At 38.9% G+C, this 15,485-nt stretch overlaps 1 protein-coding gene across 2 annotated transcripts in view; it reads left to right on the top strand.

The window, feature by feature from the left end:
• The window catches only part of GHR (growth hormone receptor), a 160,474-nt gene that overhangs the window by 130,176 nt on the left and 14,813 nt on the right, over positions 1-15,485 (top strand). Inside the window, exons 4-5 of one of the 2 annotated variants that reach the window (XM_008566695.1) lie at positions 6,474-6,646; positions 11,304-11,413. In XM_008566695.1, the coding sequence (XP_008564917.1) occupies positions 6,474-6,646; positions 11,304-11,413 (283 nt within the window). Of the gene's footprint in view, positions 1-6,473; positions 6,647-11,234; positions 11,414-15,485 lie in introns of both variants that reach the window. The other variant, XM_008566694.1, reaches the window with a different exon arrangement.

Genomic DNA, 15,485 nt, shown 5'->3' with positions numbered 1-15,485 from the left:
ATGTGCATGTGTGTGCATGTGCATGAATGGGGGGAGACTGTATGTGGATGTGCATGTGTGTGCATGTGCATGAATGGGGGGAGAGTGTGTGCGGATGTACATGAGTGTGTGCATGTGCAGGAATATGGGTTAGAGTGTGCATGGATACACATAAGAGTGTGCATGTGCAGGATGGGGCGTGAGTGTGTGTGTGTAGGGGCTCAAGTGATATTTGAAATGGGGAGGTCATAAGAGGCCTCACTAATGTGGTGTGTTAGAGCAGAGACTAAGTGAAGTGAGAGGCCATGTAAGCATCTGGTGAAAGGTTGTCCAGACAGAGGAAATTGCAAATGCAAGGGCCTGGAGGCAGCTTCCGCATGTTTGAGGAAAGCAGAAGGCCAGCACTGATGGCACAAGATTGGAAATGGGGAGAGTGATGTGGGAAGGGGACAGAGTTATACTCAGAGACAGACTGTGCAAAGCCTTGGAGCCCAGATCAGTGCTTTGAATTTTACTTTATTTGTGGTGGGAAGCCATAGGTGTTTTCTGAAAACTTGTATGTTTTGAAAGATTGTTTGGTTTCTATATTGGCAATCAACTATGTTCCCCTTAAATTAGTTACATCATCCAATAAGGGATTGTGATACCTTTTTCTTCCATTTTTACCAATGGTCCTGCAAAATAACAGTGAAAGAGTGAGACAAAGCTCTCTCAATATAGTTGCCTGTCATTATTTCCTTTTCCGTTTACCCTTATGTTGTACCTTTTCACCTTTTTAAATTTTAGGCTTAAACACGTCATTATCTCTTCTTTTCCACCCAACTCCCATGGAAGGTGTAAGCTAAGAGGCAAGGTTAGTGAGGACCATTTAACCTAGGCTTCTGTTGTTCCTCAGTCCAAGGATGTGCTGTCTGCTCCACAGAGGAGCTAGGAAAGGGAAGGAAGATGCAGCGAGCACTTAAGGACATGAGCTCAGGGCCAAGAAACCTGCATCTTCAGCCTGGCTCCAGCACTTGCTCACCAAGTGATGCTGGGCAAAGTAGTCAGTCTGCGCACAAGTTGGCCTCCTCGTTTACAGAATGGAGATAATAGACTTGCCTCATGGCTTCATGTGAGGACTTTATTAGACAATACATAAAAGCACTTGGCACAGTGCTGCACACGTAATAAGTACTCAGTAAATGGTAGCTGCTGCTCTTCTTATTGGTAGTATGATAATTTAAAATAATAATGATGTAGAATTCCAGTTCCTAGATTGTAAAAACGATGTTTGTTTCTGTACTATTGTGATTATTGGTACGCTATAAGGCTATTTTTAATGCAGACCTGGTGCTTAATTTTCAGATAACAAATACTTCAAGTTAGCTACCAAGACTGATCTTATTCACTTTTTAGGTGTGAGAGAGAGAGATTTCTTGGACATACCCCAAAAAGCACATGAAAATAAGGTGGTTGGGCCCAAAATACACTATTTTTTTCACTTCAGGCTGACACTGCAGAGAGGTAGGGGCCTGTGAACAAAGTTGATTTATGTAAAGACATTTAGACATGAAGCTAATATTTTGGTAACACTTTTGAGATTTATATGGAATTGCTTATGTTATTTGTAAGTGAAGAAGGAGAGACAATAGATGCATTTTTTATGTTTTACTTCAGCAATTCAGAGTCAGTTTAATCAAAACAAATAAAATAAGTTACTTGTACAGACACAGTAAATAAACTAAATGGAGAAATAGTGTAACTTCTTGAGCTGGGCTCGCTTTATGAAAATAGTTTCATCACCCTCATATTCACCAAATTTGAATGTAAGCAAAAAGGTAAATCCAAAGGTATGAAACCTTCACAAATATATGTCTCTTACCCTCAACTATCAGGACTACATAACTGTCTACAGACCTCTTCTGCACACTCTAGTTCTTTCAGCATCCCTGGTCCTAACTCCAGCTCTTCACTAACAAGGATGCTGCCAAAAATGTGACCAGGTGGAGGGAAAATCTCAGATGTATTCAGAAAGTAGTCTTAGTTTTTGCTGTACTGGAGTTTGGAATCCCAGGGGGAAAAAATTACACATCCTTAAACACCCTAAGTACAACCTCATGGTTAAGTGCCAAACCAAAGTTGCAAACCCAGTATTTTGTCTTTTCTCTTGAAAAATATTACTATTTTGAATACCTTAGCCAAATTAGCATAAGCCCACAGCACAAACAGAACTGAGGGGTTAAGAGTATCAGGACTAGACAGCACTGATTAGCGTACAAATGCGTTTGACTTCTCCTTACCTAGTTACACAAAGAGGACAATATGAATGCACTCTCTGACTGTCGTCATTGTTTCTCAGAATTCACTTCCCAGGCAACTCCTGAAAGTATAGGATCATACCTCCCATCCCTGACACACAAATAAAACTGTGACATGATTTTATCCAAAACCGGAGTCAGTGAAGGCAGAAAGGAGCAAGAAGCAGGAGGTGCAATGGCCTTTCAGTTCACTGGCCTGGCCTTGGCATCCAAAGCATAATGGCATCTAAACAGGTCAGGCTGTTAACAGGACAGCAAAGGTGTAGGCTCACAGGCAGACGCATGTTTTACTTGGTTCTGCTTCTTGCCAGGTGAGCTGGCAGAAGGAGCAGCCTCCACATGGTAGGGTGGTTAATTCAGAACAGTCTCTGCCACCCTGTGATGGAGATGGTACCACATCCAGCCTCTGAGCTTGGAATGGACTCAGCACATATGGAAATCACTGGCATGGCAAAAAGAGGCATGCATGTCAGGGCTGCTCTGCGTTCAGCTCCATGGGCATAAATGCCTTGTTTTCAAAGGAAGTGGACGTGTGAACACTTGGTCCTTAAGGGTGTATTATCCCCCCACCTCTGCCATCTGCCACACTAGACACCCTCAAAAAATAACCCCAGCCTTTTAAAAGAAATTTCATTTTTCGTGCAAGGTTGTGGGGAAAATTAGAAAGGAGAAAGGGCATTGTTATTTTTTTTTTCTCTAAGAAAAGAATTAAATTTTAAGGCAAAAATTCATGAGCTGTATGTAATGAAAATAGTTGCCCTTAAAACATAAATGATGTTTTACTTTTATGATTTCTTTTCCACTTGGTTGTCTTTGGATGGAAAACACTTCTTCTGCTCTTCATTCTGATTTTTAATGATAATTTCTTTCCACGGTTCTCATTCCTTCTATTTCACAAGATAATCTGGGAGCAAACCCAAAGCACTTAACTTCTGGGAGTAAGAGAAGGAGAGAGTAGCATCCAGAAATTGGCTTTGGCCACCATATAGTAATTCAACCCACTGAAGACAGTTGACAGAGTATTTTTGTGAGTCCATTTGTTCTTTGACTACATTTAGTAGTTTAAAATATAACTTTTAAATATTTATTTAAAATAAATTTCAACTTTCGTAGTGAAGAAGGAGATAGGTAGTTGTATTTTGAACTAGCTCTTCCTGATCCATCATTCTTAAGATAAGTGTTTTAAGTTGTTTGTTCTGTGGAGCTAAAGGGTTTGGGATAATCTAAACAGGGTTTTTCCCACAGTTCTCATGGGCACCAGGGTGTTGACATTACCAAAGCTGAGAAACTGTGTAAAACACAGCAGAGCTAAACTCTTCATTTCAAATCCAGACTTGCTAAGCACTATCCTGCATCTTTGGAGCATCTTTATACTTTGTGTTTTCTCACTTTTACACTATCAGTTATGCTAAACGCATTTGATATCCTCTCTACTATTATGTGAAAGCTTCATTTCCCTGGCAATCTTGTTAAACCAGGCTCTTTAATGTACTCTTATTTAGTGTGAAAGTCAAGATCAAATAAAGCATACTACAGTTCAGTGATCTACCTATTCCTAATTATTTTAACTTTTTCCTACTATTCTAAATATGTAACTTTCCTAATTATTTTAACTTTTTCCTACTATTCTAAATATGTAACTTTCCTAATTATTTTAACTTTTTCCTACTATTCTAAATATGTAACACACACATACATATAAATACACTTTATACTTTTTTTTTTTTTTGTTCAGTGATCTACCTATTCCTAATTATTTTAACTTTTTCCTACTATTCTAAATATGTAACACACACATACATATAAATACACTTTATACTTTTTTTTTTGCCCTTTATCCACTTACTTTTCCCATCAGAGCGAGTCTGCCTCTCATCCAAGAGTATTTTAAGAATCTCAACCAGAGTTTAAGCAAAAATTCACTGTCTCAGACCCAGGATTTCCTGTCATTTTAATTCTAAGTTCTTTCCAATAGCTGATGAGCAGCTACCTCAAGGACCCTTGATACTTCACAAGTTTCCTCCTAATGCCAAACAGACTAGCCTGAGAAACAGCTGTGAAGAAGGAAACATGTGTCTTCTCGCAGCTTCTCATCCCTTCCTTCCAGGTCCTGCCTTCTCCACAGTCTGCGATGTTCTCATTGCCCACAGCTGCCCAGCACTCTTCCCACAGAGGGATGGCCGCAGACCTCTGGTCTGGCCTGCCAGCTCCAGGCACCTCTGCCTGCACAGCGTCACTCCTACATTCTTCTTCCTCAGCCAAAGTTTACATGGTTTTATGTCCCCTTAACTTATAAATCCTCTTTTCAGCCGACAGGCTAGTGAATAAGGGGATAACGAATTCCCCAACACAAGTAGCAATTCTAATTTAAGAAAATTCGTTCCTACCATTCCATTGTTTCTTGCTTTCCTTACCACCCTCATGCCCATGTTTCCTTGCCTCAATGCTTTCGACCACTCTGTTCCCTCCCTTTCTTTTACTATTGCCATCTATTAAACGTTTACCCATCCTTCAACATGCTAAACACACCACCTCTAAAAGTCTTCCATGAACAGCCAGAGCAAGCATTCCCTTGTCCGAATTCTTAGGGATCCTAATGAACCTTACCTCTGAGTGCTCACCCACACTGCTTTGTAATATAGCTTTTTAGTCCCTCTCCCTGAGACAGGAATAATTCCTTAGACACTCATGAATCCCCCATAGTCCAGCACATAATCAATTCTCATTGAATATCAGTGCAATGGATGCAAGAGACCAAAAAAAAGTACTCAGATGGTAACTTCTGAGTCTTCCTCTAACCTCAAGTTAGGAATCAAATCTTATTTACTGTTATATCCACACATTATATCTGCTAGTGCCAGATATAATGCTTGAATAGTGTTCATATAGTAGGCACCCAAAGACGGTTTGTTGAACTCACTCAGCCAGTCAGACAGATGTCACATGCCATCACATGTCTGTTCCATTCCTCCTGGGAACTTGAGTCTGGACTTGAGTCTGAGCAGTCTTTTGATTGCCCTGCACTTTTGTTCAGGGCCCCATGGCAGCTAACCAGGGAGTTGCCTTTCCCAAAATTCTGACTTGCTTCGATAGTGAACTTCCTGGCATCACTGTCCCATTCAACACACAGCCTGTTGTTGTTTTAAGTCATCCAGGTAAATGATGTTTTCTATAGAGTGGGATGAAGGTAAATAACCTTATGGTGGAATGTAAATAGGGAGATGTAACTTTTCTGATTTACTTAGTGTTCTCCATGTATTCATCTATCCTCCATGATTTGTTTACTATTTGTTCATTTTTAGTTATCAGATCCAAAATGTAGGAAAAGATGAACTTGTTCTTTGTAGAGATACCAAAAAAGGAACAGACAGGCATATGCATTGATTCAATTGAGCCCATTTTTGTTTCGCTTTATTTTTGATACTATAATTAAATGTCAGTCCTATTTACAAAATGGAAAAAAAAGATGCTTTTGTCTTTGTCAGGGGTAAAGAGGAAAAGGCTAGAGCTCCTATGCTTCATAAACGCCACCTGTATATCCAGCCTGTTTGGAATATTCTTATGATCCTCCATGTAATTAAGGAAAAGTTCAGGAGTATGGGAAGAGTTCAAGGCATTGGGAAGACTCTCCCAAGCATAGGAAAGCCTTGGGAAGATGGTTCAAAGTAGTGTGTAGTCAATTTCCCACCACAAGGCCACACAAACTTCAGTGTCACTCAGACTGGAGCTCACCAACAGCACGCCTCCTCAGTTTCTTCCACCATGAGTTGGAGAAACACCTAGGGCCAAAGATTCACTATTTTCTGGGAATCTGTATAGTTTGGGGGTTGACTGTGCTGTTTCAATAAGGGAACATTTTTAAACCCCCTGAGCTTCAAAACTTTATCTGTAGAATGAGGATAATGAAGGACCTACCATAGGAATTGCTTTACTTGATAGCTGGCTGGCATAGCATATGCAGTCAATAAACAGATGCAAAAATAGCACATGGCCCCCTGGAAGTCTTCAGACACTAATGATATTGTCCACAGATGTGATACTTCTTGTAAATGGTGTTGCTAAAATGCTTCTTCACAAAACATTTGTGTTCCAATTTATTGAATCTGACTGTCAACCGCCTCACCTAAGGTGGTTGACACTCAGTTATATATGGTGTGACTGTTGGGATGATTAATCCTTTTTTACCCTCCATTTCAGGAGCACTCAAGAATGGACTCAAGAATGGAAAGAATGCCCAGATTATGTCTCTGCCGGAGAAAACAGCTGTTACTTTAATTCATCCTATACCTCGATTTGGACACCCTACTGTATCAAGCTAACTGAAAATGGTGGTATGGTGGATCAAAAGTGTTTCTCTGTTGAGGAAATAGGTAAATCTCAGCTTTGTGTTTTAACTGACGTAGCTTTAGACTAAAGTGGGGAAGCCAGCAAGTCCAAGTATAGTCAAGTAAGAAGACTTTCTAAAAGTGCTCTATAGGTACATGGATGTCTGTTTTACAAGAGATGGGATCAGCTGGTGGACAAGAGAAAGAGGGCAAGGGGAACTTAAGTTGACTCTAACATAAAACAGCCTGGCAGTAAATGTTGTGAAGAAAAGAATGGAAGCCTTGTGGAGTCTTTTCCTTTAGGAGATCTTTAAGCCTGGATTGCATTCTTTTGTGCAACTCAATGTACTCTTAAGATTCCTTCTTTCCTAGTTGTTCAATATGATGGTTATATTCAGATCTACTGAAATATGTTGGCCTTTGATCTCTATCATTGCTATAATCAAAGCCTAGATTTTCTTTATCACAAAGCATAATAATTCTGGAATTTTACATTTATAAAACAGCCACAGTCTGTTTAAAGACATGTTTATAAGATCTCAAAATAAACAGTGGAGATAATCAGCTGAGTGAACTAAGTGAAAGATTCAAACAGATGACCCTTTGTTCATCACGTGAACACAAGGGGGAAACAAAACAAAGCAAAACAAACAACTGTAATTGGAATGTTCATGTTTATATTATAATACTATAAACAGCAAAATAGAAAGAATCAAAGAAGGACATTTGGTAGCTGACCTTGGTGCCTCAAAATCTAGCCACCATATCTCAATTGTTGCTTATAGGAATTCCTTGTCATTTCTCCAAGATGTGCCATTCTTATATGTGGTTTCCTAGGCATCAGCAGACTGGAAGAGAAAGGAGAATGTGGCTAGAAGCTACAGACAGAAACAAGTAAAATCTGCTTGCCTGGCTCTGAGGGAGAAGATTGAGAAAACTGTGACAAGCATAAAAGATAATTCAATGGCATAGTTTGAAGAGACTGTTTAGTATATGCCTAACATCAGTGGGTGTGGCTGCTTTAGCTGAAACTCTATGGGGTAGTAGAATGGGGTAGCAGTGAGAATACTGGGTTAAGCCCTGTGTTCTAACCCTGTGCCTGCCAATAGCCTTTCCTTCTCATCTACCTGGCTGATTTGCACTGAGTGCCTGCCACGTGTGCTGGGTGTGGTAGCCTACAAGATGAGTAAGATACAGACAAGTAGGGCACTCAGGCACGTTCACAGATAATTGCAGGACAGTGTAGTGGGTGCTGGACTTGAGATGTGTGGAGTACATAGCAAATGAGGTGGTGGCCAAAGGCTTGAATGCTTGACTGGGCCTGAGGGACAAGGAAGGGCTGCACAGAGATGGTAACAGTTGACTTACCTCTTAAAGCATGAATGAGAGTTGCCGGGTATCACAATTGACTGTGCCTTCTAGCAACTAAGTTCCCAAAGTGACAAACAGCACACAATTGTCAAGGACTCTGGAGAAATCCTCAGTGCTCTTGTGTGCCCTACAAAAGAATTGGGCTTTATCTTACTGTCAAGAGGTACGTCTGCAGGTGTTTTTGCAGGGAAATAACCTAAGGACAGTAACAGCTAACACTCACAAAGGACTTACCATCTGTCAGGTGTAATAATCATGTAAAATAGGTTCTATTATAATCTCCATTTTACAGATGATGAAACTGAGGCTCAAAGCAATTAAATGACTAGGTCAAGGTCAAACAGCTAGTAAGTAGAGCTGGGATTTCAACCTAGGCAGCATAGCTCCAGAGTCCTTGCACTTAACCTCGAGTCTATCGTTGTCTCAGAGAAATTAATTTTGGGGTCTGTGGAAGGTAGATTGGAGTAGGACAGACTAGATTGAAGACTTTGTGATAATCAAGGAAAAAGATGATGACAAATTACAATAGCAGGGGTTGGAGGCAAGCTGAGAGTGAGAGAGAACAAAGGACTGAGGTAACTGAAGTACATCTTAATAAGGATGTCAATGACTACAAGCTTCCGTTTCCTCATGTGTTATGTATGTGTTCTACTACCTCGCAGGACGAGTCTCTAGATTTAAAGTAATATATTAAATTTGTCTTTCACTCAGTTTATTCAGAAAATGTATATTGTGTCCTTTCCTTGGTCCAGGCAGTGTTCTACATGATACAGCAGAAAATGTCTGCTCTCGGGGATTTAATTCCAGTGCAGTCGGAAAAAAACTATGTTATGGAGAGACATGGGGTAGGAGAATAGGAGTGTTAGAGAGGTTTCAACTTTAAGTAAGGTTATCAGGGTTGGCTCCCCTGAGGCAGTGACATTTGAGTAAAGAAGGAAATGAGACAATGATCCATGTAAAAGGGAAAAGGGAATTTCAGCAAGAGAGCACAGCAAGGTTAAAGGTCCTGAAGTGGGGCCTGTCTTTTCTCACTCAGGGGACAGCAAGTGGAGCTGGTGCAGAGTGAGCCAGGAGGAGGGTGGTAGGAGATCAGGTCCGAGAGATGAGAGAATCAAATCTACAGTACCTGTCAAGCTGCTGTAATGGCTTAGTGTAATTAGTCTAATTTCCACTCTCCCTATTTTTAAAAAGTGGTGCCTTCTCCACAGTTGCCAACATTAGCTTCAACTTGCAGTGGAAGAGGAAGACTTTGGAGAGTTTTAAATGAGTGATATGATCTCGCTTAAGTGTTAAGATAATCACTATGTCAACTCCATTGAGGATTGTATGAAGAATAGACTGAAGGGAGACAAAGGCTGTAAGGCCAAAGGAGGAGAACATTGAGGAGGCCATATGGGTGAATACTGGTAATGGTTAGAACCAGGTTACAGAAGTGCAGGCTGTGAGAAGTGGTTGGATTCTGGATATATCTTGAAAATGCAGCTGACAGAATGTGGGGTGGTGAGAAAAAGATGAGTCAAGGAAGAGTTCACCGATTTTATCCTAAGCAACCAGAGGGATCAAGTCACCATTAACAGAGATAGGGAAGATGAAAGAGGAGCAGGCTCTGGAGAGGAAGACCATGGGCTTGTTTTTGGATATGTTAAGCCTCAGGTACTTTTTAAGTATCTCTGAGGAGTTGTCAAGTATGGTATGTGAATGTCTGGGTAGGGGTAAGGGAAAGGTTGTTATATGTTCATAACAGTGGTACTAAGCCTTCTCCAAAAGGACCCTGTCCCACATCCTCTATTGAAAATGAAATAGGAAATTTTAAGATACATCATAAGTTTTAGAAAATTATAAATCAAAAATATTTTTATAGTTTGGTTATTTAAAGGGTTAAGTTTCAGTTATTAGGATTCCTCAATCCCCAACAAATCCAAAAGTGTGAGGTATTACTGCAATTGTGTGTGCAGATGTAGTTTGGACATCCTCCCAATTTAATTTCCAAAATGTAGTCATGACTAGTCTAATTTGAATTGTCCCTACTTTTAAAAAAGTGGTGTCTTCTCCACATTGGCCAGCAGCATGTTCCTCCATCGTAAGGTCTGTTTCTATGCCAGGTCAATACAAGACCTTCCCTGTTAGCCACAGGTTTGACAGCCAGTAAGAGCTCCTCACAGCATATATCTCGTAGGCTTATCTCTGATCGACTTCCTCCATCGTAAGGTCTGTTTCTATGCCAGGTCAATACAAGACCTTCCCTGTTAGCCACAAGGTTTGACAGCCAGTAAGAGCTCCTCACAGCATATATCTCGTAGGCTTATCTCTGATCGACACCAGGAATCCAGACTTTGCAACACTCTAGCTGGCCTTCTACATATAGCAAAAAGAAAGTAAATTTTACTCTGTATCTGCAAATGATTTTCAAAACCCTCCGTAATAAGACCTAACTAAAAATAATTTACTTGGGACTATCTAGAATATAATTTAGATATAGTTCCTAGTTTGGGAATCCATGTTTGTCTTCATCAACCTTTGGGAAATTGTGATCTTTGCAGTCCTAATAAGCAGAACATAACAGATCTACCTGAGAATGTAGAGTATATCAGTAGAAACTGAGCAAAAACACTATTTTAAGTTGTTCACATGGCAGTTTAGTAAAAGACAGAAAATATTGGATTGTCACCACTTGAGAGAGCAGTGTAATGTCTTCCTTTTTGTCTGAAGAAATGAGCACATGTGGCTAGGAAAACAACAAAACTAAGGAGCATTTGCAGAGTGTTCAAAAGGATTATGCTGGTAGTAGTGCAGAAATGAGGAAGACAAGGTCCCTGTCCCCAGTTCAAAGCTTAGAAAAAAACAGATTCCTCTACCCCTACCTCCAAATCAGCCCTTTGTTTAAATACTCTAGGTCTTTCTGACTGTTCCTTCAGTTTTGACTTAAAATAAATTCCTTTGCCAAAATACCAAAGCATTAACACTATCAGAGCTAAAAAAAAAAAAGCAAAACATGGCAGATCTTCAAAAAAAAGTTATAGATCTTATACATCAGATTTGAGACTCAAAAATGAATTTTTACAAGGCTTTATTTAAAGTTAAAAACAGATCATTCTTAAGTAAAAAATGGTACTTATAAAATTGGTTATAACAACAGGAATATTGGAAGAATTACGAGTATGAACGACCAAAATATATAAAGTAATTTAGTCTCTTCAAAAAAAAGTACTCCATTAATATCAAGCTGGGTCTCTCTGTGTACTAATTCTGTTGAATCGCACAGTGCAACCAGATCCACCCACTGGCCTCAACTGGACTTTACTGAACATCAGTTTAACCGGGATTTATGCAGATATCCAAGTGAGATGGGAACCACCACCCAATGCAGATGTTCAGAAGGGATGGATAGTTCTGGAGTATGAACTTCAGTACAAAGAAGTAAATGAAACTCAATGGAAAATGGTAAGATACCACTACATCTTACACTTTGACTTTTCTTCTTTCTATTTCAACAACCCCTCTCTCATTTATAATTAGGCTTCCTTTTGACCTAACACCTCATGCCCATGCTATATGCTCCATAATTTCTTATTTGAGGAAAACTGATCTAATCAGTAAAATGGCGTTTTGGAATTCTGTAAGACAGCAATGTGCTTATGTGGAGCTTGTATATATGGAAGCCTATGAAAGGAGAGGAAAACTATTTCTCCTGTCATCACTGGTGTCTAGTTTAACTTTAGAGCAAAATCATAGACTAGCCACTTAGCTACTTAGCTGTTTTGGGGAATGTGACTAAACATGGGAAGGGTTATGATCAAGGTTAACAGTGGGCTATGTGCAAATATTCTCCCATGGTTTTATGTGCTGCTACTCACAAGACCCCCCATTAAAATCCGTTCTCAAATATCTTCAGAAGAGAGACAGAGGGAGGGAATTTGTCCCTTAGAAGTTTCAAAAGGATGTTTTTTACATACCTCAGAGAGGAATCAAGCTAAGAGGTTCTTGCGTAGCCAAGTAGAGAGCATGGGTGCTGGTTGACCCCTACCCCTCACTTCCTTGCCAATTTGATGGGAACTCAGAACTTAGATAAATTCCACATGGCACACAACAAGAAGAAAAACAAGATTATCATGCTGCTCCCAATATAACTAATTCTAAATCAGTCTAACCACAGCCACAACCCTGGCCAAGCCAAGCGGTTTCTGGCGAGTCACCAGGTCATGCCCAGCAGCCCGGCACAGCTCACTCCCCAAATTTTGAGACACCCAGCCCTGTCCATTCAGTAAACCACTGAAAAAGAAGTCAGTTTTGTTGTTAGGGGAGAGTTAAGTTTGGAGCAGCTTTGAATAGTTACAATGCTGGGCTTTGAGGTTCTGTTTTCCGAATCATTTTAATTTAGATCTCTGTTCTATAACTTCATGCAAAAAGCCCGGTTGGATGCTAAGTCAAAGAAAACTTTCTAAATCCAATCTATAATTGAATATTTACTCAGAAACCAAGTACTGAAATAACTCCTGTGCACAAGGCACTATGCTAAGTACCTGGGGTACTTAGTAGTTCTCAAAGTGTGAACCATGGACCCCTGAGGGTCCCTGAGATCCTTTCAGGGAGTCTACAAGGTCAATGCTATTTTCATAATACACTAAAACGTTATTTCCTTTTTTCACTCCGTTGACTTTTACACTGATAGTATAAAAGCAATAGTGGGAAAACTGCTGGTGCCTTACCATGAATCAAGGCAGTAGTACTAAACTTTACTGATAATCACTGTATTCTTCACCACCATATGCTCACAGTGAAGAAGGGGGAAAATACACTTTCACATGAGAATGTGCTTGATGAAGCTGTAAAAATTGCTAATCTTGACCTTCAAGTGCGTAGCTTTTTAATATTCTGTGTGACAGGTGGGAAGTACACATCAGCAATCTCTGCTGCATACCAAGGTTGCCTTAGGACCTAAGTGACTGAGTTCCCAGCTGAACTAGCTGCTTTTTTTTTTTACATGGAACATCATTTTTACTTTAAAGAATGACTGATAAACTTGTTAATGGTTATTCATGTTTGAGTTGGCAAGCATTTCTCAAAAAGAATGTAGGGAGCTTTTCACTTCAAGAAAAACAACTGACAGCATTTGTTGCTAATGAAAAAATTTGAGCTTTCAAGGAATAATTAGAATTTTGGAAGATGTATGTCTGCAACCATGAGCTTGATAGCTTTCCAATATTTGAGTACTTTTCTAATGGGATTCATGGTGATATTAGCTAAAGTGATTTTTTTAATATTATATAATAAAATGTGTGAATATTTAGAAAATCTGCATAATTCAGTGAACTAATATTTTCAAAATGACCAATACATAATGTAACCAAAATTGTGCATGGGGAAATGATTCATTCAAAGTACTGCATGGAATGTTAAATTTTTTTAATTGACCAATAAAAATTGTGTATATTTGTGTTCAACATGATATTTTGAAATGTATGAACATTGTGTAATGGCTCAATTGAGCTAATTAATATATGCATTACCTAACACATCATTTTTGTGTTGAGAACACTTAAAATATATTCTTTTAGCAATTTTCAAAATACAATACATAGTTATTAATCATAGTCACCATGTGTTGTGCAATAGATCTCTTAAACTTATTCCCATTATCTAACTGAAATTTTGTATCCTTTCACCAATATCTTCACAACCCCTCCAACTCCCCATCCCCTGATAACCACCATTCTACTCTCTACTTTTATGGATTCGACTTTTGTAGATTCCACATGTAAGTGAGATTGTGTGGTATTTGTCTTTATGTGCCTGGCTTACTTCACTTAACCCAATGTCCTCCAGGTTCATCCACGTTGTCGCAAATGACAGGATTCCTTCTTTTTTTGAGGCTGATAGTATTAATTTGTGTTTATATACTACATTTTCTTTATCCATTCATTTATTGATGGATACTTGCATTGATCCATATCTTGGTTACTGTGAATAATGCTGAAATGAACATGGGCAGGCAGATCTCTCTTTAACTGATTTCATTTCCTTTTGATATACACCTGGTAAGGGAATTGGTAGGTCATATGGTTGTTCTATTTGTAATTTTTTGAGGAACCTCTATATTATTTTCCATAACGACTTTACTAGTTTACATTCCCACCTTTTCTCTACATCTTCACCAACACTTAACTCTCGTTAAGTTGTAAAATGATATCTCATTACAGTTTTGATTTGCATTTCTCTGATGATTACTGATGTTGAGCATTTCTTTTTATTTACCTGTTGGCCATTTGTATGTTTTCTTTTGAGAAATGTGTATCCAGGTTCTTTGCCCATTTTTTAGTCATTTGTTTTCTTTTTTTTTTTTTTACATTTTATTTTATTTTGTCAATATACAATGTGGTTGATTATTGTGGCCCATTACCGACACCTCCCTCCCTCCTCCCTCTCCCCCTCCCTCCCAACAACCTCATATCTGTTCACTTGTTATATCAACTTTAAGGAATTGTAATTGTTGTGTCTTCTTCCCTCCCTCCCCCAGTTTATTTGTGTATTTATTTATTTATTTTAAGCTCCCACAAATAAGTGAGAACATATGATATTTCTTTTTCTCTGCCTGACTCGTTTCACTTAATATAATACTCTCAAGGTCCATCCATGTTGTTGCAAATGGCAGTATTTCATTCTTTTCTATAGCAGAGTAGTATTCCATTGTGTAGATATACCACATTTTCGGTATCCACTCATCTGATGATGGACAATTGGGCTGGTTACAACTCTTAGCTATTGTAAATGGTGCTGCAATGAACATTGGAGAACAGGTGTACCTTCGACTTGATGATTTCCATCCCTCTGGGTTTATTCCCAGCCAGAGCAATCAGAGAAGAGAAGGAAATAAAGGGCATCCAGATTGGAAAAGATGAAGTCAAAGTGTCCCTGTTTACAGGTGACATGATACTATATATCAAACAGCCTAAAGCCTCTACAAAAAAAAAAAAAAAACTCTTGGAGTTGATAAATGATTTCAGCAAAGTTGCAGGATACAAAATCAACAAAAAAAAATCAGTAGCATTTCTATTCTCCAATAGTGAACATGCAGAAAGAGAAATCAAAAAAGCTTGCCCATTTACAATAGCCACCAAAAAAATAAAATACTTAGGAATAGAGTTAACCAAGGATGTGAAAAATCTCTTCAATGAGAACTACAAACCACTGCTGAGATAAATTAAAAGGACACAAGAAGATGGAAAGATATCCTATGCTCTTGGATTGGAAGAAACAACATTGTAAAAATGTCCATATTTCCCAAAGCGATATACAAATTTGATGCAATCCCCATCAAAATTCCAAGAACATTTTTCACAGAAATGGAAAGAACTATCCAGACACCTATATGGAATAACAAAATGCCATGCATAGCCAAAGCAATTCTGAGCAAAAAAAAAAAAAAAAAAAGAGCTGGAGGCATAACACTAACGGACTTTAAACTATACTACAAAGCTATAATAACCAAAACAGTATGGTACTGTCATAAAAACAG

The sequence above is a fragment of the Galeopterus variegatus genome, unplaced genomic scaffold (assembly GCF_000696425.1).
Source record: "Galeopterus variegatus unplaced genomic scaffold, G_variegatus-3.0.2 Scaffold263, whole genome shotgun sequence".
Taxonomy (NCBI): domain Eukaryota; kingdom Metazoa; phylum Chordata; class Mammalia; order Dermoptera; family Cynocephalidae; genus Galeopterus; species Galeopterus variegatus.
This window is presented reverse-complemented; position numbering and strand designations above follow the sequence as displayed.